We start from the raw sequence: 27048 nt of genomic DNA on the forward strand, positions 1-27048 counted from the left end.
AAGATTTAGAGGGCATATCTGAGGTGTATCATATGTGATCTTACAATGGTTGCATGCACAATAATTTGGGCTCTTCGACATTGTTTTGCTTTTTTATTTATTTGTTTTTATTTTTAATGTATGTTTTAGGAATTGCAGTTTTGATATTGTGTTTGATGAAAAGCAAATTTTCACCATTCCTGGTCTTTGACCATTTTTGATAAAAGCAGCAGGGTCCCTTCAATTACATTTGGCATTTGATGATTGACTTGAAATCTCACATTTTATAGTGGTGACTAATTATAGATCATGTAAACGGATTGTGATCAAACCAAATTAAAGGCTGATGCTTTCATACATCAGTGTCTGTTTGGCTTCCATTTACAAGCCTAATGGGACAAATATGATTTTTCTGATTGGTTTATAGCATATCATATGGAGATTATGAGACAGCTCTGTTGCATTTGATAGTAGAATCCTATACGTTCAAATCATTTGATATAAAAGAAAAACGGCTTATTGCGGCAAAATGTATATGCACTTTACATAAGTAGATCCACAATTGATAAGAATAATTTTGGTATTTAACGATACTAATAAATATGTGTTATCAGCTGATTACTGTGAAATAAGATGGATATACAAATCATAGTGGATTCTAAAATCTATAGATGTTTGCGCTTTAATTATTACGCAGCACCTCTGCGGAACCTTTAATGTTGAGAAAACCGTAGCGAGTCGGATCTGTTTGAAGGACGGAACCTAAACAGCCACGTAGTGTAGGCAGGAGCACGTCTGAGGTTGGTGCTTAAATACTTATTATACTTTCTTCTAATCTCCACACTAACTATTCACCATTTCACGTGTTACTTGCTTTGCAGAAGCACGGTCGTGTGTAAGTGTCACGCATCAGTTGCTTAAGGTTTTTGGATATCTTGCGATGTGGCTAAAGGCTGATGCTAATGAGATCAGAGATTTATAATAATAAACTCACATTGACACTGTATCTCCTGAGATTTTTCGCCGTTCCCGTTCTGTTGATATTTATCATGATTAGTGTGCTTTCTTTTTCAGCTCATTACTTTAAAGTCAGAGATATTGTCCCTTTCCTGAAAGTGACAGTTAATTAAAACGCTGTTGACAGCCTGATCCGTCCATATGTGATTTTTAAAATTAGTATATTTGGGTTGATTTTACAGTCATGTCAGCTTCGGTTGCATGCCAGATGTCTGAAAAGTGTCTTAAACCGTACTAGTCTATAGTTAGACTCGTGTTGATGGTCAGTCTAATCATCCAGCCTTGAGTGACACAGAAACCTTATTACTCCACCACACTGATGTGTTACATTGTGCAAGAAGAACAAAAAAAGAAGCAAAAAAGCAATATCATGTCTTGTCAGTTACTAGTCTATCATGACACTAAGCTATAACAACTGACTGATTTCTAAATACTAGAACAAAATAAACTACAGTACTGATAAACGTTTTTATAAGAAAGAATTGTTCAATATCCTACTTCTTCCATTTTCTCACAAAACTGTTTTTCCCCAGCCCTATAGCTCAGTATGAGTCATCACCACCTGTCACTTATTTCAAAATGACCAAATAAAGCATTCACTTCAGTGTATGAATTGAGTCTACAGAATTAATTGAAAGTGGATTTCTAGTTCAGAATTTATTTTATTTCATTAATAGTAAGACCGAAAACCTAAGTGCTGACATCATAAAGTGTTGATGGATAACTGTGTTGACTAAAACATATTTTGCATATCACACATGCATTAAATGCAGGAACCATTTGCCAGTGCATTGGAAACCCAATAAAAGACAAATACCTTGTTTGGGTTGAAACATTGTTATAGGAGCTTGTTTTTTAATTTTTAAATTAATTTAGATTTTTTTTTTTTGGACTAAATTGAAACCTAATAAATGAGAAATTGTTATTTTATTATTTTTCTTCATAAGAGACATTTAGATAACTTTTTTTTTTTCTTATTTAAAATGTATTTTTATCTACCTGAAGTATTAAGTTATGGTTAGAGGACAGGTGGTTTAAGATGGAGTGAATGATAATGTAATGTCATAATTTCAGTAAATTAAGAGAAAATCAGAATATTCCGAATCAGAACATTCTAGTGATCATCCCTGAATCATTTCAAAATTGCGATTTTTAAAGTGCTAATGGCAGGTAAAGTTGCGGAACATGTCTTGCCCCATGTCTCAAGAATCAATGGACTATTATTTAAACCACTTCCATTTGAACTACTGAGTTTAAAGTTTTAAAGTTGGTGAATTGCTCCCCCCCCCCAATGGGGTGGTGTGGCTTAGATGGTATGTCAACTGTCAAAAACAAAGGTTCTTATTTTTATCTTTGCAGGATAGAGATTTGTGGTTTCCTGAGGGGAACTTCATAGAAACAATAGACAAAGTAAGAATTAAACAGCTAGTGCCACATCCAATAACAATGACATAAGTAAGTCAGCATTGTGACTAAATGATGAAATAGTAATTCATATTTTTTTCATATTTTGCTTTAACTGAGCAATAAATCTTGAACTCTTCTCGCAGTATGGATGACTTAAACTAATGTTTCCGTTGTTCAGGATCACCGAGGACTGAAGCTGTCTGCACCATCCAGGCCAGCCTGCAGTCTTAGCCAAAGTTTACAGAGCATGAAGTAAAGGTGAATTGCATTGGTGAGACCCAGCTCATGTTCATGGATGCTAGAGCAGCATCTGTATTGCAAGAGATATGGAAAATGGAAATAAGGAAACAGCCTCATTTGAGGCCAACCCTCAGCAGCCGGACACACAACACGGCAACGATCCAGACAGCAGTACTGTAGAATCTCTGAAGCTGGAGAGATCACTGGTAATGGAGAAAATCCCTAATGGTAAGTGTTCTTTTGAGATGAAATTTGATGGATGATGTTGCAATTAGATGGTTGATTTAATCAACATTGAGGCTGTCCATTTGTACTTTCTGATTTATACTTGGATTCACTGTTAAGCTTTTGCTTGAAAGTTGTTTGTTGTGTTCATTCAAAACCTGGCAAGATTTCAGTGTGAACATTTGCTGTTTACTGCGTCACTTGGCTTTGAGAAGTTTTTTCTTCCCACTTCTTCCAGTGCCATTTGTTACCTTATAAAGAAGTGTTTTTTTTTTCTAGATATATCCACAAACTTCCCCATGCTTTTAAATTCAGTATCAGTTTTCTAAACTCTCACTGTAGCTTGATTAGGCCGTTTGACTTGTTCTGCAAGACTTGCGCAAAAGATAACTTTCAGATCACCAATTACGTTTAAAGGTTATACATGATGACCAAAAAGCACCAGTCATAACCTCTTAATCTAGATATCAGCAGGCTAATTTGGGTTAGTACTTTAAAAGTGCACAAAGTAACATTTTAGCTATAAAGAAAAGAATAATGCTTTTGACAAATATGCAAAAAATTAAGTACACTTGCATGAGCTGAAAAGATGGCCCAACTTAATAGTGGACTATTTATTTTGTTAATGGACGCTTCTCTTTGTGGAAAAATTAATTACGTATGACAAATATGCCTATAAATGTGACAATGTTTTCTACAGAATTGTTTGTAATAATTTGCAATAAGGTTCAATTTGTTAACATAATTTAATTGTATTAGTATTGGGCTTGAGCTAACATGAACTAACAGTGAATAGTTGTATTTTTATTAACTAATTTCAAGAAAGATGAATAAATACTGTCTCAAATGTATTGCTCATTGTTTGTTAGTGATGCTTACCAAAAAGAAAGTATTAAAAAAGAGTGCTCTCTTTGGTAACACATTTAATTTTTTTTAAATAAATTAATTAGATTTGACTACATTTGACTTAATTTGAATAATTTTCAATAAAATAAAAATAATTTTTCAATGTCAACAGTCAGTGATTTTATATGGTCCATATGGGGTCCATAAAAGGTTAAGTACACATAACAGGTGAGGTTGAACATGACTAAGTTGAAATAAACTGAAAACCTTTACTTTTGCATGATATTTCATCCATGCTGATTGATATGTTGTACTGGCTTGTAAAACATAAACAAAACCTTAGTGCACCTTTAAGCATAAAGCTCTTTGCTGAATCCCTTCTCTTTGTTTTAGGTCATGTCAGAGCAGATCTGTTGCCAAACGGAGAGGCGGTGGTGGAGGGTCAGGAAACTCGCGGAGGCAGCACCCCACCTCTGGCAACTCCTTCCCCGGGCAGCCGCCTTGCCGACTCCCCTCTGAGCGCAGAGCTGGATCCAGGTTTGGCCTCTTTCCCTGACAGCCTAGAGAAGTCTGAGGCAGCTCTTGCAGAGGGCTCTGTTCACAAGGGTGACGCATTGCAATCGCTCAGACTAAGTATTCCTATGCAGGAGACTGAATTGTGTAAGCACATGATACTGGATAACCCCCCGAATCACCGCCTTCCCTTTGGAGAGTGAGTCAGCAAACGAGAACTGTCCGTTTCTGTGAAATGACTGATATTGAATTTAATGAATAGTTGGCCAAAAACTGAAAATTGGCATCATTTACTCACCCTCATTCAACTTTCAAAAGGAAATCTTTTCCTTACAGTGAAATTGAAATGGACATTGCTAATCTCCAAAAATGACAAAAAAGCACAAGAAAAGTAGTCCTCATAACTTGTGTGCTATATTTCATGTCTTCTGAAGTCATATTATAGCTTTAGTGAAGAACAGACCAAATTTTAAATCTGCCACAGCTCTCAATTATATTTAAATATGGCACATGATGAAGCCTGACTTCAAGAATTCCAAACCATTGGTTTATACTTATAGTTATTTTTTTGGTTTGTTATTCACCATTGGTTTATTTTATTTTATTTTATTTTTGTTTTCTTCCACCACTGAAAAAAGAAAGTCAAACTGGATTGGAACAACATGAGGGTGAGCAAATTATTTTGGGTTGCCATTGGTGGTCTTGATGGACTTCATGTTAGCCATAGATTAACTCTTCTGTGTTTGTCCTGTGTTGCCTACTGTTTCCTGTTTTGCATGTCTTATTGCATTTAATCCTAATTTCTTTGTCCCATTCAGACCCGGCGTTCCACTCATAAGAGCCGCCCTTTTAGCACTTTGGACCCAGAGCTCATGCTCCATCCTGAGGGTCTCCCACGGGCCAGTACTGTCGCTATGACTAAGGAATACTCTTTCCTGCGCACCAGTGTTCCTCGTGGTCCCAAACTGGGCAGCCTTGGAATCCCTTTCAGCAAGGAGAAAAAATCCAAATCATCTCGCTCCAGCAAGATCCACTCTCTCGCCGACTACAGAACTTCCGAATCTGATGCTAAAAGTGCAGGCACGTCTGGTGGGGTAGTTTCAGCGTCTGCCGACTCGTCGTTTAGCTCTCTGCATTCCACCATCAGCTCAGTCTCCACAGTTTCGGAAATCAGCATCAGTTCTGAGACCAACACCCATTTGGAATCATCTCAGCTAATCAGAGACAACATCTCAGAGGTGGATGGTAGCGAATCAGGTTTCAAAGCTGATGGTAATGACAGCGATAGCTCATCCTATAGTAGTGTGTCTACTCCAGGGACATATAATATGTTAGCTGCAATAGTGAACCGGCCAAAGGCTCCATATACTGTCGAAGGGAGAGAGATTGCTCCAGAAGCCATGGGCCACTTTCCATCACTACAGGAAGTTCTGCAGGCAGCAACTGAAGAGAGGCACATGGAAGAGCTGGAACAGGAAAGAGAGGGCAGTGTGGAGCCTCGCAGTCGCAGGGACAGCTTCTCCAGCAGGTATAAGTATACAGTTTCCTCCAGTTAGTCCATTCCTGAAATATTTTTTTTAGACGTCATTATCTATCTTGAAACCAGCGCATTAAACCCTCATGATGACCGTTGAATTATGCGTTTGCAGTGTGTCGTATGGGAGTTCTGTGATGGGGACTCATGATGACATGCTGCAAGTGCTGAAAGAGAAAATGAGGTTAGAAGGACAACTGGAGTCTCTTTCCTCCGAGGCCAATCTGGTGAGTTAATAGTAGAGTCCCAAGTATTTGTCCATTATTGCTACGTGCTGCCAACAGTATATGTATGTCTTTTTATTAGTGGTCGACTGGATTTTTTTTGTTTTATGGCTGATGCTCATATTTTAGAGAGCAGAGTGGTTTAATATTTATAGTTATTTATTTTTATATATTTACAAAATGTATTAATACATACTAAATAAATCATGCACAGCATTGCTGCAAAATAATTAATGTTTATTATTTTAATGATTAATTAGAAAATTAATAGGAAAAAAATATTTAAAAAAGTTTAAAAGAAATTAAACATTTTAAGAAATACTTAGATCTAGTTCCTTCCTGTAATCCAATTATAGTATTTAAAAAATAAATAAAAAACATGAAAATGAAATGAAAGATTGCTGTAGCAGACACACACAGAGTAAATATACACTATCATTTAAACTTTTAGAGTTGGTAAGATTTTTTAAATATTTTTGAAAGAAGTGTCTTATGTTCATCAAGGCTACATTTATTTGGTCAAAAATACAGTAAAAACTATAATAATATTGTGAAATATTATCACAATTTAAATGGACTTTTTTCTCTCTCTCTCTCTCTCTCTCTCTCTCTATATATATATATATATACATATATATATATATACATCTATATATGTATATATATATACATTCATTCATTTATTCATTCATTAATTGTTATACATATACGTCTTTAAAATGTGGTTGCAACCACTTTGATTTTCTAAAAACCTTCCTCCATTTCCAGGCTCTGAAAGAAAAGACAGAGCTCCAGGCCCAGCTGGCTACAGTAGCTGCTCAGTTGCAGGCCCAGGTGGAGCAGACCCAGGCCAGTCACGAGAAGCAGAGCACCCTGACCTCTGAGGTCACCACATTACGCTCCAACTGCTCTGCACTGGAGAAGGCCATGGTGGAACTCCAGAGCAATCTGGAAGGGAAAAACGCCAGCCTGGCCTCGCTGGGCAATGACCTGCAGCTGGCTGAAGAGCAGTACCAGAGGCTCATGGTCAAAGTGGAGGAGATGCAGCAGAGCCTAAATACCAAGGACAACACAGGTGAAGACAGTGGTAGATGTACACATCAGGTTTGAGCCTGATCAGTTGGGATACTCAAAATGTCAGTCTTAGTGTATAATTACTCAGGATGGTTAATATGGTAATATCACTTTTGCCCACTAGTTCCAGTTGATTTTAGTGAATTGAATGCACTGGGATCTATTTATTTTATATTGGTTTTAAAAAACTAATTTCTGTGCCCACTTGACTGTGAGTAAACAAGTAATCTTGAGTAAATATATTGAACTATACATAATTATAATAATGATATGTTTGTTTATAATAATATTATTAAAACATTTACTTAACTTTCTCCTGTTTGTCATTTGTCCACTTAGTCTCTGAATTACGGCAGCAGATGGGGGGCCTACAGGCACAGCTTCAGAGGGTCCAGAGCGAGAGGAACGCTCTGCAGAGCAGACTGAAGACGTCGCAGGCAGAAGTGGACTCCCTGCAGCAGCTCCGCCTCTGGTACCAGCAGCAACTGACTCTGGCACAGGAGGCACGAGTGCGACTGCAGGGAGAGATGGCAAACATGCAGGTATAATGGCCCACTATAGTCATGTTGTGAGCTCAAGAAGGTAATGTTGTTTACAGAAGGTTGAAGACATTTTATTGTCTTCAACCTTGAACATCTTGAAAAGATGTTGTAGGTGAAGTGTTATTGAGTGTAATTTTGTTTACCCATAATAAATATATACTACCATTCCCAGTTTGGGGTTGGTAAGATTGTTTAATGATTTTGAAAGAAGTTTCTTATGCTCACCAAGGCTGCATTTTTTTGATCAAAAATATATTTATATGATTAATATTAATATCAATATCTTTTTTCTAAATTTAATATATTTTAAAATGTAATTTATTCCTGTGATGGCAAAGCTGAATTTTCAGCAGCCATTATTCCAGTCTTTAGTGTCACATGATCCTTCAGAAATTTTGAAATAGTAATCTTTATAAATGTATTTATTGTAACTATTATTTATAGAATTTATTGTCATTAATTTAATGCATCCATCGGAATTAAAGCAGCCATTTCTTTCAAAAACAATCGTATTGACCCCAAACCTTTAAATGTGTATGTTTTCAAAAATGTTTATCAGAAAGATTCAAATGCAAAATGGCCATCTGTAGTGTGTATTTTCTTTTGTTGTATATTTACTTTCAGGCTGGTCAGATGACTCAGATCGGAGTGTTGGAAAATCTAAAGATGGAGAATGTTACTCTGTCTCACAAACTCACAGAGACGAAACATCAGTCTATAAAAGAGAAGGAACGGATTGCTGTGCAGCTACAGAGTATAGAGGTCTGGCACACGAACACTATTTTTTCCTCACTTAGTCTCTTTCTGTCAATCTGACATAGTCATTATATTACACTGATTCAAATTCACTTGAGTGTTTTCACTTTGGTGTATATATATATATATATACACAGTACTGTGCAAAGGCCATTAGTATTTTCACCCACAAAAAAAAAAGGTTTTAAGTTATTTCTATCTTTTGCTGTAATGTGTCGGTAGGAAATATCAGTTTACATTTCTAAACATTTCCTTTGCCATTAATTGCATTAATCCAGTGAGATTTTTGTTTGCACAAGGAATCTGACAGCAGCCAGTGCTCCACATAGAGATCTGATCTCACCATCATCCAGTTTGTCTCTAATTGCATGAAGAAACAGAACAAACTGAGACAGACTCAATCCAGAAGAACTGTGGCAACCTCTCCAAGACGCTTCAAGAAAAAAAAAAAGCTTTCTGCAAAGCTACAGTACTGTGAACAGTTTTAGGCACTTGTGTAAAAATTCTGTAAAGTGAGGATGCTTTCAAAAAGAATGTCATAAATAGATTTTATTTATCAATTAACTTCTATTAACTCAATTAATCCAACATTTGGTGTGACCAACCATGGTGTTTAAACCAGCTTTTGTCCTAGGTGCACTTGAGCATAGTTTTTCAGGTAGCTTTACAGGTAGGTTTCTTCAAGTGTTTTGGAGACGTTGCCACAGTTCTTCTGGATTTAATCTGTCTAGTTTGCTCTGTTTCTTCATGTCATTCCAGACAGACTGGATGATGATGAGATCAGATCTCTGTGTGGAGCACTGGCTGTTGTCAGACTCCGTGTTGTTAGATTTTGCTGTATTTGGCTGAGCAGTAGTTTGGGTGGTCCCCCCTTTGATCATTTTTTATCACAAAACATACTTTTCAGTAATCATGAATGCAGAATGCTGCATACAGGCTCCATTACTTAAGATGACAGAATAAGAGTTCATGGTGAGGTTTGCATTATCTTGAATGCCTAAGTCCTTTTTTATTTTAATGTTGCGATCTTGTGGAAGTGGCGGATGTCGTTGTGTTCTGTGGATGTTCAGGCATGTTCATCTTGGTGGCCAGCGCAGTTTGGTCTAAGCGTTGGCTGTCTTTGCTCATCCTCTGGAACACCTGCAATCACACACAAGAGAAAAGGGAAACGTACCTTTCCAAAGATACGTTTCCCCTAACGATAACCCGAACCCTAACCCTAAGATTTTAAACAAAATATGCCTACCAATAAAACTGTCCCTATTTAATGTTGGCAGGACACTACAGTGTTTATCAGTGGTGAAATGTTCATGTCTTTGTCCTCAGGTGACAAGCTAGAGCCTAAAAACCCTAGTCCCGCCATATCTAGACTCTGAAAAACACTACTGCCATCTATCCCTCATCTCTAGGCAAATTCACATCAATCCACTCATTGTTTCCGTGCGCCTTAACTGCTGCATCAGTTACTAAAAGATCCTCAATTGGTCTTTTCCACCTGTATTCTTGTTGTGACACATGAGTTTTTTGAATCTTTACCCATTTGTTGGGCACTATACCATGACAATGGTATAGGGCACTATACAATGTCATTCTTGACATTGTGTACTGCCAGGCTGAGTCTTTCATCAGTTTGGACAAGGCTGTCAGATGTTAGATTTTCATTGGACATGGGCCGGCCTGTGACATGTTCAAAAGGGCATAGTCCATTTTCCTTGTGGTTTTCCTTAATGCATTGGTTGTCATCATGCAGTTTTTTTCCATCTTCCATTAACAATGACGATTGTTTTCTGGACACTTCAATTTGAATCTGTTTACTATGCAAAACTGTTTGTGAGTCTTGCTGAAGTTGTCTTAATGCCGCTGTATGTTCACCTCTCTCCTTTATAGCTTGTTTAGCAGCACTGCCTACTAGGACATCATCTTTGGCTTCAGTTGTTGAGGTTTCTGTGTATGCTTTTCCCGTCTGTATGGTGTCTTCACTTGTCTTGTTTGCATACACATGGAGTCCATCAGCTTTTGGATGAGATGTCGCTAGCTGGTGCTGCAGAGAGAGGTTCTTCAGTTTCCCTGTGGCTCCACAGCATTTAGCAGAGTCTGTTTTTTTTTGTTTTTTTTTGTCAACTGCTGAAACCTCTTCAACAGGTTGTCCTCATCATCACTTTGATGTCTCAAACTCCGCTTACTATCACGAACCCAGTGTCCTTCCTCGTTGCAATGTCTGCATCTTCCCCGAGTTGTCTCTGATATTAACTTTTTCATACCCCATTGTCCTGTTGTTGTATGACAAGGTTTTGGTTTGCAAAGCTCTGAGATTGACTTCCTGTGTTCTTTCAATCTTTGCTGACCATTCAACAATCTGCATAAACGTTGTTCCAGTGCTGTCCCAGTCATCATACCTGATTTTAAGAGATTTAGAAACCTCAGGTTTCAGTCCATTCACAAATGTGGTTGTAATAGGCATGCTAGTGTCTTTACAGAGTTCTTCAATGTTGTTGTTCAAACCAGCATGTTCCATCCAAGTTTGTCTGAAGCATTCTTCAAACTCTGCAACACTTTCTCCTGTCTTCTGCATGCAAGGGGTAATTTTAGCCCAATTAACCTCTGCAGGTTTCAGTTCAAACAAGAAGGTTTGTACAGCTTCCCATCCAGCCTCAATGTTGTCTTGAGACTCACCAATCCTTCTTTCAACACTTTCTGTAAGTCCTTTTTGGTCATTGTCTCTTAAGTTCACATTAACAATCATCACACTGTCCAGTGGATGTAAATTGTAGATTTTCTGCAAGCGTTGAAGAAATTGCCAAACTTTCCATGGTTGTTTGTAGACATCTGGCAATTCTTTTGACCATTTGTCAACTTGCTCTGGAGTAGCTGGCTGGTATGTTCTGTATAGAACATATTTCTTTACCACCTTTTTTACTGTGCGAGTTCGTCGTTCACCATCTTCCTCATGCTCCTCTTCATTGTCAGTTTCAACTTCAGTCCTTCTGTTCTTAACAATTACAGGAGCAAGTCTAACCTTCAGGTTGTCCTTTGTAATTTCAGCATGTGTGTTGATATCTGCATCACTGTCATCAGAGCTGCTTGAAGATTTTGATTCCAGTCGTTTGGAGAGCAAAGTTAACAACTTGTCATTCTCATGTAACAGTCTTTCTTTGTCCTTTTTTACATTCTGTAATTGTTCAGCCAGTGCTTAGACCATTGCTTTCTCTGCTTTGTTCTCACGTTGTAATTTGTCAGTTTCACATTTCTGTAGATGCTGTCGAATTTGTTTGAGCAAAATTACAGATAAGCCATCTCTGTTGGTGTTTGTCCTGAAGCGCTGCATCTTTCCATAAGCCCTTTTAATGTCCGGCAAGGCCCATTGTCCACTCTCTGAGTGCTTAATGCTGTACCTCTGGCACATGTCATCATGGCACTTCCTCAGTCCCAGCCTTTTGTCAAAATATACATTCAGATTGTCCAGATCTGATCAATGGTCACATTTGGAGGTTCTGTCCCATGTCTTTCTGTTGTTGGTCTCAGTGCAGAGCCATAACCATTGTTTTGTGCAGACTCAGCCATGGCAAGTACAGGAAAAGTGCCCTCAGAGGTGTGAAAACAGAACAAAAGGTGTTAGAGCCGTAAAAAAAAGGTGCTTATTCTGATTTAAATTCAAAGCAGTCTGTTAGACTGACTATTTCAGTTACACAGATAAATCATTAGTTTGATAACTCAGCTTAGTTTTCAGTACTACATTTAAAACAAAAAATTCACATTCAGGCTAATTTTCTGACAAATTCTGAGTGATAAGACTTTTCCAATTCTTTCTGAGTCCTAGTTCAGAAGGCTGAATTACTTGGCTTCAAATTTTTCCCTTAGACAATTTACATTAGATCTTTCTGTATCTTTCAACAGAAGGCAAACAAATTTATAATTTTATGGCCTTATGCCCATATTCTTTTAACCAAGTTAGAACATTATTTAAATCTAAAATAGTGGCTACTGAATTAGCACCCAGTCAAGAATTCCCAATTCTTGCAGCAACATCAGTCCTTATGCCCATATTCTTTTAACCAAGTTAGAACATTGTTTAAATCTAAAATAGTGGCTACTGAATTAGCACCCAGTCAAGAATTCCCAAAAATATACATTCAGATTGTCCAGATCTGATCAATGGTCACATTTGGAGGTTCTGTCCCATGTCTTTCTGTTGTTGGTCTCAGTGCAGAGCCATAACCATTGTTTTGTGCAGACTCAGCCATGGCAAGTACAGGAAAAGTGCCCTCAGAGGTGTGAAAACAGAACAAAAGGTGTTAGAGCCGTAAAAAAAAGGTGCTTATTCTGATTTAAATTCAAAGCAGTCTGTTAGACTGACTATTTCAGTTACACAGATAAATCATTAGTTTGATAACTCAGCTTAGTTTTCAGTACTACATTTAAAACAAAAAATTCACATTCAGGCTAATTTTCTGACAAATCCTGAGTGATAAGACTTTTCCAATTCTTTCTGAGTCCTAGTTCAGAAGGCTGAATTACTTGGCTTCAAATTTGTCCCTTAGACAATTTACATTAGATCTTTCTGTATCTTTCAACAGAAGGCAAACAAACTTATAATTTTATGGCCTTATGCCCATATTCTTTTAACCAAGTTAGAACATTGTTTAAATCTAAAATAGTGGCTACTGAATTAGCACCCAGTCAAGAATTCCCAATTCTTGCAGCAACATCAGTCCCAATGCTATCTATGGCTCCTACAGTCTCTGGACAAATGGACTAAATTGTTTTTTACACAATTACTACAAACAAAAAGAGAAAGGACCAAGCCTCTGCTTCTACAATCTCTTTATAAACGGACTACATTGTTTCTTAAACAATTCCTACAGACATAAAGAGAAAGGACCAAGCTTCTGCTTTTGCAATCTCTTGATGAACAGACTAAATTGTTATTTAAACAATTCCTACAGACACAAAGAGAAAGGACCAAGCCCTTGCTTTTACAATCTCTTGATTACTGGACTAAATTGTTTCTTTAACAATTACTACAGACTCCAGAGAACAGGACTAAGCCTAGAATTACATGTCTATGGCTCCTACAGTCTCATGAGAACGGACTAAACCTCATTCTAAAATGATTCTTACAGACTCGAGAACAGGACCAAGCTATAAACGCTATTTCTATAGCTCCTGCAGTCTCAGGAGAACGAACTAAATCATTCAAAAGGTTCCTACAGACTCAAGAGAAAGGTCTAAGCCTTAAATTCTTAAAACAGTGCTACACTGATTATGGCTACACTCCATACATTGATTGATCTGCTTACTTATGAAAAAGTGTTCTTTAAGTTCTTTTAGAGAGCTGATAGTTTCACTCACCAAATTAGGATCTTTGAGACAGTATCCAGTTGATTCAAATAACTTGTGTTTCCCAAAAGCGGTCTGTTGATCTTCAACACAAAAACTGTAGAATCTCCAAAACTCTTTTGTCCACTTCTTGTTGCAGTTGGTGAGTTCTCTTCTTGTCTGTCTCTCCTGGCTGGCTCGCCAAATTGTTAGATTTTGCTGTATTTGGCTGAGCAGTAGTTTGGGTGGCTCGCCAATGTACTAGATTTCTTTAATACATAAAATAAGTAAGCTTGACCAGAGTTCTTATAGGGAGAAGAATTTATTGAAGGTAGCAGTGTAGCAGTTCTTCAGCAGTGATATTAGCATGTCATCCTTCAAACAATCTTAACCCAAGGTACTGTCTGTGAGACCAGACCTTTATACCTGGTAACAAATTTTTGTAAACCGTTTCAGTTGATTGCATCTGAGGCACAGTCACAATGTAAATGCATCTGACTAAAGATACACATAATCTTTAAGTGTGCATACAAAAATCTCACTGGATTATTACAATTAATGGCAAAAGAAATGTAAACTGATATTTTATATTAGACACACTACAGCAAAAGATAGAAAAACTGACTTAACCATTTGTGTTTGTTTGTTTGTTGTATATATTATTTTATTTTATATGTCATTACATTAAACTGACTAAAATTCAGTTTTCAGTTTAGTGTGCTTTAAGAAATGGTATTTACTTTAGTAAATAAGGAATACGTTGAATGAAGATTAAATCTAAAAAAAAGTACACATAATAGTAATATACTGATTGTTATCCAGGCAGACATGTTGACTCAAGAAGCGGCCATACATCAAATCCAGGGGGCAAAGTCAATGGTGGAGGAAGATCTTCAGCACAAACTGGAAGAGTTCGAAGAAGAACGAGAGCATCTTCTCAAACTCGCCAACACAGCCACAACACTGGAGAGAGAGCTAGAGCAGGTATCTAAATGCTCACTAGCATGTGCGTCTACCCCATTTGTCTTTTGTGGTGTATTCTAGTATTCAGTATCTGATCTGGTAATTAAAGAGTTGAAGGTTCAAACCATCACCATTGTGCTCTTGAACAAGACTCTAAATCCCAGGTTGCTCCACTGGGACGTTTTTGTAATATATTGCTTTGAATATAAGCATCCCCTAATAATGATTCAAATGACTGATTCTTCTCCTTCCAGGTCAAACTCATTCTCTCCCAAAAAGACGCCCAGCTGGAATTGCTTCAGCGCGAGCACCTAGAGCTGATGAAGCAGCTCACCACCACTCAGGAGACCCTCCAAACCAAAGAACAGGCCCTTAATCAGCTGGAGGCACGTTACCAGGAGCTCCAGGCCCAGCTGGAGGAGCTACAAACTGACGCCACAGCTAAAGAGGAAACCCTGCAGTATCTCCAAAATGAGAAAATAGTCCTGGAAGTTGCTCTGCAGGCAGCGCGAGCTGATAAGAGCGAACTGGATGAAGGAGCGGAAAGGCTGGGAGAGGAAGTGCTGGTGGCATCAGACACTCTTGACCAGCTTAAGCAGGAACTGCAGGTTAAAGCAACCCAGGTGAGAGGTTTGAATATGAGTGATGTGCTTTTTTTGTGTCAAGATCTTTAGAATTAGTTCCGATCGCAATTTTTCCCTTTCTTTCCGCAAGATTGAAGCTCTCCAGCAAGAGAATGGCACCCTCAAAAAACAAGCACAGAAACTGAAGGAGCAGTTCATGCAGCAAAAGGTATGTGGCCCAAAGAGCTCAGTTCCTTAAAAGTGTATAGAGTGTAGTCCATTGGATTTATGCCTTTCTGTTTTGTCATTATCAATTGATGTAGCCCATCTCTTCCATGACATTTTTTCCTTAACATAGGAAATTCCATTTGGTCCTAAACATCACTTTTATCAATTTGTAAAACATTTCAATTTCAGTAAGGCATAAAAAAAATTCAAAACTTATTTGTTGCTGAAAAGACTAGTTATAACAAGTTTCTACCCCCCTATTAAATCAACAAAATAACCAAATGGAAATCGGTAGATGTGTCCTTGATCTGCTCTACTCTTTCTTGCAGGTGATGGTTGAAGCTTACAGGAGAGATGCCAGCTCCAAAGACCAGTTGATCTCTGAGTTGAAGGCTTCTAAAAAGCGTCTGGTGGCAGAGGTGAAGGACCTGAAGCAGGAGCTGTTGAAAATGGAGGGAGAAAAGAAGAGCTCAGAACAGGAACAGGCTCGCCTGCAGAAGGAAGTGGAGAGAGTCCATCAGCAAATGAACGGTCTGGAAGCCCATTTACAATCCGTACAGACAGCGAGAGACCAACTTGACTCTCAACTGCAGGTACACACTGACTGCATTACAAAGATCTTCAAGGATAGATTATTTTGCCTTCTTATACAGCAAGTATGCATTAAATTGTTCAAAGGTGACAGTAAAGACAGTTATGATGTTACAAAAACATTTCAATTTCAAATAAATGCTTTTGAAATCTTTTGAAATTTCAATTCATCAAAGAATCCTGAAACATTTTCTTGAGCTGGAAAGTTTATTGAGCACCAAATCAGCATATTGGAATGATTTCTGAAAGCTCATGTGAAGACAGGAGTAATGATGCTGAAAATTACATTAATTAATTTAATTACATTTTAAAATATATTACAATAGAGAACAGTTATTTTAAATTATAATAATATTTCACAATATTACTGTTTTTACTGTATTTTTGAATTGTTCAAAACTTTTTGAACAATAGTGTATAGCTTATTTTGACGCTCTCCACGTTGTTGCTGCAGTCCCTTCAGTTTGACCAGAACCAGCTGGCGGCAGTGACAGAAGAAAATGAAAATCTGAAAAAGAGGATCGAACAAATGCAAGATGAAGCCAGAAAGTGAGTCACAATCACACCGCCTCTCCTGCCATAAGGGTTTCCATAGTGATCGCTGCTCAGTCTTTGACATCACGAATATGATGTGACATATAGACAATATTGCGTGTTTGCTTGTGATGTTGCACCTCAAAATTAAATTAGGAGAAATTGGGGTGCATTTTTCCTCTTTCAACTTGCATATTAAACAAATTAAAAATGACTCTGAGGTTTTAGAGGAACATCTAATGGTGAAGTAGACTAACTTGCTGTTATGTGCCTGCTCTTTCCTCTTCCAGGGCTATCTCAGAGCAGAAGGTGAGGATGAAGCGTATAGGCACAGATTTGACCAGTGCACAGAAAGAGATGAAGGCCAAGCATAAGGCTTATGAGAATGCAGTTGGTATTCTGAGCCGCAGGCTACAGGAAGCCCTCGCCGCCAAAGAGACAGCTGAAGCTGAACTTGACAAACTCAGAGCTCAGGTTTCAGAGGGTGGAAATAGCCAAGAACTTCAGGTAAACGGGTACTGATGGTCTACAATATAAATACTAAAATTTAAAAGAGGTGCATAAATCCTGAAAACATTTGAGACAAAATGATTATAATTCTTAACTGATTAATGATTATAACTCCAGTTTATACAGTTCGCAGTGGTGCTGTGCGTAACTACAGTTTATCTTCTTTTCCAATAATGAATTGACGTGTATTTGTTGTTATTTCTTCAGGCCAAGGTGGAAGCCCTGCAGGGACAGCTGAAGGCAGTGAGCCAGAGTAAAGCCATGCTGGAGAAAGAGCTACAGGAGGTCATCACCCTAACTAGCACTGAACTAGAGGAATATCAGGAGAAAGTGTTAGAACTTGAAGACGAGGTAAGAGACAATTTTATCAAAATAGCTACCTGTATGATTCTTTAATTAACATGTTTACATGCACATCATTTTCTGAGGTCAGAAAATCAGTTTGGAGTCTGTAAGATTTTTGAAAGAAGTCTTTTAATGAACTTTTAATGCTCAACAAGTCTGCATTTATTTGATCAAAAACACAGTAAAAATTTTAAAATTGTGAAATATTATTACGATTTAAAACAACTGTTTTCTATATTTCTATATATTAATATATTTTAAAATGTAATTTATTCATTTACTGGCAGAGCTGAATTTTCGGCATCATTACTCCAGTCGTCAGTGTCAAATGTCAAATAATTAATCATTCTAATATTCTGATTTGTAGCTCATAAAACATTTCTTATTATTATCAATGATGAAAACAGTTGTGCTGCTTAATTTTGTGGAAAATTCCTTTTTTTTTGAGAAATCTTTGATGAATAGAAAGTTCAAAAGAACAGTATTTATTTTAAATATAATTTTTTGTAGCAGTTTAAAAGTCTTTACTAAATTTAATGACCTCAAACTTTTGAATGATAGTGTACATGTACATTTCCCCCCATTATTCTATAAATTTAATAAACTCTGATTACAATAATTTAATAAACTCGGATTACTGATTTGTTCATTTCTTTTCATTTTATTTTAATTTCACTGATAATTTTTGTTTAAATGAAATTCCAATAATCAGAATTTTCGTGTGCAATTTTCTTGTGTATTTATGAATTCAATTTGTGGAATGAGTGGTTTCAAAATTCAAAAATGTTAAACTTTGTTTTTTTGTTTTTTTTGCGCACAGCTTCAAGAGTCAAGAAATTTTAAAAAGAGAATTCGTCGCCTGGAGGATGCTAATAAGAAGCTTGCGCTTGAGCTAGAGCATGAGAAAGGGAAGCTCTCCGGGCTTGGGAAATCCCACAGTGCATTGCGGGAACATGCCAATATTTTAGAGGCTGCACTGGCGAAGAGAGAAGCAGATCTTGTCCAACTCAACTTACAGGTGTGATGCTACATGTTATAATTACCTTTTGCGTTTTAAAAAAAAAAGGTCTTTAATCAATAGAATTTTTTACAAAAGTTATTTTCTTTTTTTGCCTTGTTTGTAACATCTCAGTAACCTTTCACTTCAGGTTCAGGCAGTGTTAAAGCGTAAAGAAGAAGAGGACCAGCAGATGAGACAGTTGGTGCAGACGCTACAGGCTGCTCTGGAGAAAGAGAAAATAAAAGTCAAGGATCTGACTGAGCAGGTTACTACGTGGTGTAACAGCTGCATGACATTTCCAGTTTCCCTTGAGAAGTCTCTGAAGGCTTTGGTCTGTTTCGTTACGTGCATGTATGTGACCTGTGTGTTTGTACGCTTTGTTCAGGTGGCGGAGGCCAAGCTGGAGGCAGCCCATAACCGCAGGCATTACAGAGCAGCCATGCTGGAACTCAGCGAGATCAAGAAAGATCTGCAGGCCAAGGAGGAACTTATCAAAACCCTGCAGAAAGAGGCTAAAACACTTGCGTAAGTCTTTGTTTTCTTGAGTTATAGGATCACAGCTGCCTCTGAAGCTCATAATACAGAAGTAGTCACACTTCAAGAGATCTTTACGAGGTCCAGCTATTCTAGAGGGATGAACTGATGGTTGTGAGCTAACGAGGGTAACTAAAAATGCAACATTGGAGATCAGTGCTTCTCTCATTTATGATAATGAGCAGATGTTTGTGACTTCTCAGATTGTGTTGGTGTGTTTTGTGAGTTGTTTTATTCTCCCTCTCTCTTTGACAGGGCTCAAGATGAGAAGCACTCTGAAGAGGTTTCTCATTTCCAGGAGCAATTAGCTGATGCTCACACTCAACTCCAGATCCTTCAAAAACAACTTGATGATGAGCTCAACAAACAGCCCCTCACTAACCAAGAGGTACAGTGCGTCTTGTTGCAAAACAGAGTCAACTACCTCGCTGTTTGTAACCTTCCACTCTCACAATATATGCTTGTTATGCCTTAAAATGCTGTCTAGGTCAGCAGATTGCAAGAATTCAGAGCCTGAGTGCGAGTTAATGTCAGCGAATTAAGTGCAACAGTTGGATCCCCCAAAAATCTCATTCATCATTGCATAATTTAAACTATATTATTGCCCGGTGATATATTTAAAGTTGGATATATATTACATCCAACTTTATTCACATACATACAGTACACTCACATAAAGCAATATATACTATACAGCAAATCTCAGCTCCATTATTGTTTATATCGTCACAATGTAAATTATATTATTGCACAGCTCTATATATAAAGTTGGATATATTAGTATATCGAACTTTATTAGAATACATATATAGTTCATTAATGTAAAGCAATATATACAATATAGCAAATTTCAAATACAAATTGTTCATATTGTCGCAATATGTAAACTATTATTCCACAGCTCTGTATATCAAGTTGGATATTATATAACTATATCCAGCTTTATTCACTCATAGAGTATACCCATGTAAAGATATATTATATACTACATAGCAAATCTCAGCTGCTTGAAAGTTTATATCATCACAAAATGTAAAATATATCTGCTAAATGCAAATATTATAAGATATTTTTTCAACATTAAAATCATGATTTTCTATAAAGCTGCTTTGAAACAATGTATATTGTGAAAAGCGCTATGCAAATCAAATTGCCTTGACATTTTCTTAAAAATGTGCAAAAATGTACCTTATTTACCCCTAAAAGGTTCATAGTAGTGCCTCAAGGGTACATATTACTGTTCTGAAGTACTAATATGCAACTTTTAGGGGAAGATAAGGTACAAAAGTATCCCTTTAAGGATACTGCCCCAGAGACCAGTTGTTCAAGACAAAGAGTGCAATTTTTGCAGGTGATTTTTTTTTTTCTTACAGTGAAATCAAATTTGAACTACATGACAGACCTACCACAAGTTAGTTTCATTTAAGGCTTTGAATGCTTTATTGAAGAATTTTGATAACTGTGACCATCCCTCATTCCCATTCGGAATCACTATATATTATATATGCTGCATTCCTGTCTCCCTGCAGGTGGAGGATCTGAAGTGGGAGGTGGAGCAGAGGCAGCGGGAGATCGAGACGCAGAAACAGCAGCTGGAGATGGTGGAACAATGTCATCAGAGTGAGATGGACATCCTGCAGGACACTCTACAGGTCGGATAAGCTACTTTGTTCAGTCAGAACATGTATTATGGTTCTTTTCTTCTGAACTCTGGGCTTTTTTTTGTTTGATATGGTGTGTAGAGGATAAAGGTGGAGCTGGAGATGGTGCAGGAAGAGCTCAATGACACACGGAAGGATAAATTCATGCTGCAGGCTAAAGTGGGAGAGCTGAGGAATAGCATGACGACTGTTCTTCAGCAGAACAACCAGCTCAAACAGGACCTCAAAAACGGCAGGCTCAGAAAGGTAAGACTAATGCTCATTTTAATTTTAAATATAGACAACATGTACGTTTGTGTGTTATTAACTATTTTCTATCCATATTTCTGTCCCCACACCAGCGGATGGATTTAAAGGGGGAATCCACCCCAGTGACACCAGTAAAAATCCCAGACTGCCCTGTTCCTGCTTCACTTTTGGACGAACTGTTGAAACCCTCAACATCCGTCAATAAAGAACCTCTCAATAACCTCCACAACTGTCTGAAACAGTTAAAGTAAGACTTCTGCACACCTTACCATACCTTTCTATGTGAAAACTAGACGAGAGTGGGCACACTGTAACACTGTCCCACTATTAGAACAAAACACAGTTAGTGATTGAAGTCACGCGATTCCCTATTATGAATATCTTCTATTAGCCTATGTTGTTTTGGCTGATATAGTGGCTTCCAGTATTCATTTTCAAGCTGCAAAATTAGTTAATTAAATACACTATCATTCAGTAATATGTATGTTTTTTACAGAAATTAATACTTCAAGCAAGAATGCATGAAATTGAAGAGATAATGTTACAAATGATTTCGGTTTCAAATAAATGCTGTTCTTTTGAACATTCTTTTCATCATAACATCCTGAAAAAAGTGCATCACGGTTTCAACAAAATTAAGCAGCACAACCGTTTTTAACACATTATAACGTGATTATATGATTCTAACAGGAATTAATTCTTGAGCACCAAATCTGCATATTAGAATGATTTCTGAAGCATGTGACACTTACGATAAATTCTTTATCAAATTTGAGGATTTTAAGCTATCATAAGGTCATTACAACATACCCTGCCTTACATTTCAATCCTTTCTTTCTGAGTAGATAATGAAAAATATATGAACCAATTCATTGTTTTCCTGAAAAAATACCACATATTTGTACCAGACATATACAGTAAAGTGAATGAGAAAAAAGTAATAATTTGAACCCAAAGTCCAATTACGCAAACCTGCTCTCCCGACCTCCCTTTTCATATAAATAAAGCTACCACAGCCACATAACAGATGGCGTTCGCCTTGTGGGCGTCTCCTTTCTCACTCATCTGATGGTCATTTCTCGTAGGCAGGAGATGGACAGCCTTCAGAAGCAAATGGAGGAACACACGGTCACAGTGACGTCGTTGGCCAGTGCAGAGGAGGAGCTCCAAAAACTGGGGCTTCATGACAACAGCAGCAACGATTTACCTAATAAAGAAGAGAATGATAAGATCCAGGGAGAGATGCAGCCCTCGTAATCCACAACAAATCCTTTAAAGACGTTATCTGAGGAGAGAGCTCAGTTTTATCTTTATGGGCACTTTTATGTTTCTTTGTTTATTTCTTATCAACTGCCAATATTTGGCTTTATCTCTTCCTAACCAAGATTGTTCGGGTGAAACAAAGTGTTTCTTTATACCACAGCTTTATTTCCGGGGGGTCATTTTGGTGTTTGTTTGTGTTGTGATCACTATTTATTTTCAGTTTAATGAATAGTGCTGCTCTCTCTGTCTGATATGATATGATCTGTTTATCTCACTTGCAATCTCACAGCAGTCGCCCACCTAACGTTCAGCTTTGATTTTGTTTTCTTTCTCATCTCATAAGAGGTGCAGAAAGAGGTTTGTGAGGGCTACTGCTAGGCTGCTTAGTCCTGCAGGAGTGAGAAAAAAACAAAACAAATGTGATCTACAACGAACATCCAGGGCGCCAGACTCCAGTATTATAGTAACTAGTGATCTGTTGACCTAATTGGTCAGATGTATATTCTACATATCCGTCTGGTGGTAGTTCTCACTTCCTGCATGGAGAATTCAGCAGCTGAACTGTTCTTCCATTCCTCTGTGCCTGTGAATGAGCTGCTCTCATTCCATCACTGGACAGATGCCTGATCTTGAGCTGTTCCCTGCAATATAATGCAAATATTATCAACTAAACAATACGAGGCCCCATATCAATCAAGCATTTTAGAGCAGAGATCAGCCCTGAACTCTCCTCCCTTCCCAAAAAAACCTCAAATCAAGTCTAAAGCGATGCTGACAACTTCCTGTCTACATACACACTGTGTACCACTTTACTCATAAGTCTCAGAGTTTAGATCCACTGTTTTGTAACACATTCTTTGTGGGTACAATAATGCGACCTTGAGGATGCACTTACAAAATTATATTTAGCACTACAGCCTCTTTCTGATTGAAACTCAGGACCTGAAGCCCCAGGAATGTAAGTGTGAGACTGGGAGAAAGTAGTGGCCCTTTTGTACAGGGTAATATATTATAGATCAGATCATCCAATATCAGCTAGCATCTGGTTTGTGTCTACGGTTTGCAGATGTGAGAAAGGTCTTTGGCTGTCAGAATTTGACTAGTTTTCTTTAGGGCTGCGCCTTAAAGTGAATCCAATAAGGAAACCTTTAAATACTACAAAAAATGTATAGCTTGAAGGAAATGTTTCTGTTGAGGTCTTGGGAAATAGTTTAAAATAGGTTGAATGTGCTCTTGAAAGCGCTGTTGAGTGTGTTGTACATATATATTTATAATATATATGAAAGGTGTTGACTTGTATTGCACAATTGATAAAAGAAAGCAAGCTTACTGACTTTCAGGTATGGACAGATGTAAAATATTACTTTTTGATGGGAAGATTTTGCCCATTTTTTGCCCAATACTATGTTCACTTATTTAAAAACATTTTCACTTCCTGAAATTCTCATGGATAATTTGTCATTACAGCCTTAATTATTGAAAATGTGTGCACGTATATTTTGAATAATGTATTTTAATTAGGTGTAATATTTCTGTCTTTCCCCTGATGTCTTCATTTCACAAACTCCGTTTGTCGGTTGTGTCTGTGGAGCTGGACTTAACCATGTAATAATATGTGGGTTTAAGCATAGTCCGAGTCTTTCGCGAATCGGTTCTTTCGAGCAGTTCGATTCAAACAATTCTGCCATTCCTTTACGTAATGACGTAATATCACGGCGTCGCATATTACACAGAATGTTCTCGTTAATACATCTCTGTGTGGCAAAATAGACAGTGGTAAAATAAATGTAAAATGCTTTAGTGTAATCATTACAAAAAATACAGCTTGTATTTGTCTTTCTTACATTTCTGCAAATAGCGACCCGCAAGGACATAATATGTGGAGAAGTTTAAATGCATCTCTTTGAACTAATTTTGCATGTAATACTTGGATAAAGTAGCATTTTCCACCCCGAAGTGAGTTGAATTTGTGAACGAATCATTCAGATCTTTTTCGCGAACCTGTTCAGTCGATTCATTGAAAAGATCCGACTCACAAGATCGATACTCCGTGCACCCGGCGTTTGAAACGCATGAACCCTGCCCGGCGTAGTGAGCAGGCGCAGACCGTACGACGCGCATGCGCAGACCGAGCTGTAAACAATGCGACCCTTCCAGAGCGTCCGCTCGATTCACACTCATATAAACGTTTAATAAGTCCCTCATGCACATCTGCGCGTTTACATCACGCACGGCATCACTGTTCAGCTGATAGATGGTAAGTGGTGCAAAAATGACGGGTGACATTTTCATCCCCCATGTTTTGATCTGTCATCTCCATTAATCAGTATCATGTAATATACAGACAAAAAACTACAATGGATGGTAGTTTGGGCGTGACACCTCGGCTTCAATAAACTTTTTCTATGTTGCAGATGCATGCTTGCCTCACAGGGGATGAGATTTAGAGGAGTGTAGTTCAAACGCGACCGGTGGCACGATTTGTGCAGCCCCACTTCATGTCGCACGTTTTTGATCAATGCAAAACTTAACAATGCAAAGGAGCTTGACGCTGTCAGTTTAACTGCCGCGTTTCATAAACGGAACGGAAGTACATTATTTTAACAGTTCCATATGTTTTGTCATACTGAGCGAACTTTGTTTTTCGTGTTGACTGGAAAAACTGCTGCAAGCTCAAAAACTGTGGCCAGTTCCTGCTTAAATACATGATAACCAATAAAGTAAGGGATGTCCTTTGAAATTACTACCGAGGCATATTTAAAAAGGTACATTAGATATAGATACAAATGGCAGTTTTTGTAATTCCTCTAGTGAAAATGCATCTCATATTTTTGGGATGGTCCTTATACAAAATTATTTTGTAATGGTTTTTGCTTAACCAAAATTTGCTTTTGTGTTTCTCAGTGCTGTTAAAGAACGTGTTTGGTTTCTAAAAATCTTCTATTGTTCTTTGGCAAATTTCACATGCATTGTAGCTCGTCAAAAGCTCATTTTCATTGTTTTTGAAAAGGATATCAAGCAATATATCCAAGCTAGGCTATTTCTTCGTCAAAGAACTCCAAAGCTCTTAAGACCGTAAACCTGTGCTGCCCTTTTTAATTTATTTGGTTAAACAATGCAATTTTGCCAATGTCATGCAATTTTATAGACTTATAGATGCGTAAAATCGTTTTTAGATTTATTTGCAATTTTTAAATGTATACTATTTAATTTTATAATGTTTAATATTAATTTTATAATTGGTGCTTTTCATTCCTAGTTATATGTACTATATTAAGTCTGTATATTTGCATTTGTTCTTCATGTGTATTTTTTGTGATGCCTTGACAATAAAAAAAGAAGTATTTTGTTTCTCAAAAGCACTAGTAGTGTGGCAGAACATGTAAAGTGGCCTACCTGTTTTATACTACCTTTGTTGGCAGTCCCAGCTAATAAGAATAAGCTAAAAATAATAATTTGCCAGGCTATACTCTCTTTTCTGCTTTTGTACTTTCATATATATTTTTTTTGGTAACTCCAAATGTGTGTTTTTTCTCATCAGGTAGCCATAGCAGCAGAAGCATGGACACTGTCCTGAGCAGGTTGAAAGGTCTCACTGCTGATCAGTTGAGGGAGGAGATCATTAAAGCCAACTTGAAATGTGGCCCCATCACTGCCACGACAAGAGCCGTATTTGAGCGTAAGCTCGCCAGGGCTCTGGTGGAGAATGCTGGACTTACTGAGCCCGACAACAGCAGTGGTAATAGTGCCTCGTTGAACAGCTCTGGTAGTGAAGTGCCACCCAGTGCCACATCAGCAACCTCAGATTCGGTTACAGGCGAGGATGGGGATTTTGGGTACGGCATGGGCCTTAACCCACCTGAGGAGGAGGCTCTGAGTGGAACGGTGTGCCCGTGTAATGTGGAGAATTCAAAGTCGGAGACACAGACTCCCTCTAAAACTGCACAGGTGTCGCCCACCTTTTTCTACGGAGTGTGTCCGTTGTGGGAGGATGTACTGGCTAGGAATGGTAAGAGCTTTTATCTTTACTTTAAACACCTTCTTCATGACACCACATGGTATGACCACAAAATAGCATGGTAAAAGAATTGTGTAAAGTGATGTACACTAGCATTTAACAGTTTAAGATTTTTGAATGTTTTTGAAAGAAGTCTCTTCTCACCAAGGCTGCATTTATTTGATCAAAAATACAGTAAAAATAGTAATACTGTCAAATATTATTAGAATTTTAAATAACTTTTCTGTTGTGATACATTTTGAAATGTGATTTATCTCTGTGATGGGAAATCCGAACATACAGCAGTCATTACACAAGTCTTCAGTATCACATGATCCTTCAGAAATCATTCTAATATGCTGATTTGCTGCTCAAGAAACACTTCTTATTATTATCAGTGTTGAAAACAGTTTTTGTGGAAACTTTGATAGCTTTTATTCAGGATTATTTGATGAATGCAAAGTTCAAAAGAACAGCATTTATTTAAAATAGAAAGTTTTGTAACATTGTAAACCTCTTTGTCACTTTTGATCAATTTAATGCATCCTTTCTGAATTACTGTATAAAAAAATTAGAAAATCATAAACAAAATTTGTTCTCTCTTTAATTGGTTATTTTTGCGCTGTTACTATAGAGTTGTTAGTACAATAGCCTTTTGCATGCTTACACTGTACAGATGCCTTAAAGCTGTTATGTTGGTGTGAGATTGTTATTTTTCTCTTCCTCTTTAGAGAGAGCCCATGTGTACACAGAAAAGAAGGAGGCTTTGCAGGCTGTTAAAATGATGAAGGGGGCTCGGTTTAAAGCTTTCTCCAATCGTGAGGATGCTGAAAAATTTGCCAAAGGCATATGTGACTACTATCCTTCGCCTAGTAAAAGCACTCCCTGTGTTTCTCCTGTCAAACCTGGCCTGGTGTTTAGCAAAGGTGAGGAATAT

The 27048-nt window shown here is 37.6% G+C and overlaps 2 protein-coding genes and 1 pseudogene across 3 annotated transcripts in view; 2 read left to right on the forward strand and 1 right to left on the reverse strand.

The window, feature by feature from the left end:
- Positions 1–700: 700 nt before the first annotated feature.
- Positions 701–23718, forward strand: LOC107741281 (golgin subfamily A member 3-like). The gene is made up of 26 exons (XM_016553977.1): positions 701–779; positions 2356–2451; positions 2582–2871; positions 4108–4426; positions 4662–4677; positions 4872–4895; positions 5046–5755; positions 5877–5988; positions 6754–7060; positions 7399–7601; positions 8226–8363; positions 14496–14657; positions 14891–15259; positions 15351–15428; positions 15757–16020; positions 16473–16567; positions 16843–17059; positions 17270–17413; positions 18228–18425; positions 18556–18672; positions 18793–18932; positions 19197–19329; positions 20471–20593; positions 20684–20848; positions 20944–21098; positions 21937–23718. The coding sequence occupies exons 3-26, from the start codon at positions 2730–2732 to the stop codon at positions 22106–22108; spliced, it is 4503 nt and encodes a 1500-aa protein (XP_016409463.1). The 5' UTR covers positions 701–779; positions 2356–2451; positions 2582–2729; the 3' UTR covers positions 22109–23718.
- On the reverse strand, positions 10253–11918 carry LOC107741248 (uncharacterized; annotated as a pseudogene).
- Positions 23719–24248: 530 nt separating the features above from the next.
- Positions 24249–27048, forward strand: part of ankle2 (ankyrin repeat and LEM domain containing 2) — a 15034-nt gene continuing 12234 nt past the window's right edge. For both annotated transcript variants that reach the window (XM_016553949.1, XM_016553950.1), the window contains exons 1-3: positions 24249–24371; positions 25656–26123; positions 26843–27037. In XM_016553949.1, coding sequence (XP_016409435.1) covers positions 25676–26123; positions 26843–27037 — 643 coding nt within the window. In that variant the 5' untranslated portion in view covers positions 24249–24371; positions 25656–25675. The remainder of the gene's footprint in view (positions 24372–25655; positions 26124–26842; positions 27038–27048) is intronic.

The sequence above is a fragment of the Sinocyclocheilus rhinocerous genome, unplaced genomic scaffold (genome assembly GCF_001515625.1).
Source record: "Sinocyclocheilus rhinocerous isolate Xijiao unplaced genomic scaffold, SAMN03320098_v1.1 scaffold615, whole genome shotgun sequence".
Lineage (NCBI taxonomy): Eukaryota > Metazoa > Chordata > Actinopteri > Cypriniformes > Cyprinidae > Sinocyclocheilus > Sinocyclocheilus rhinocerous.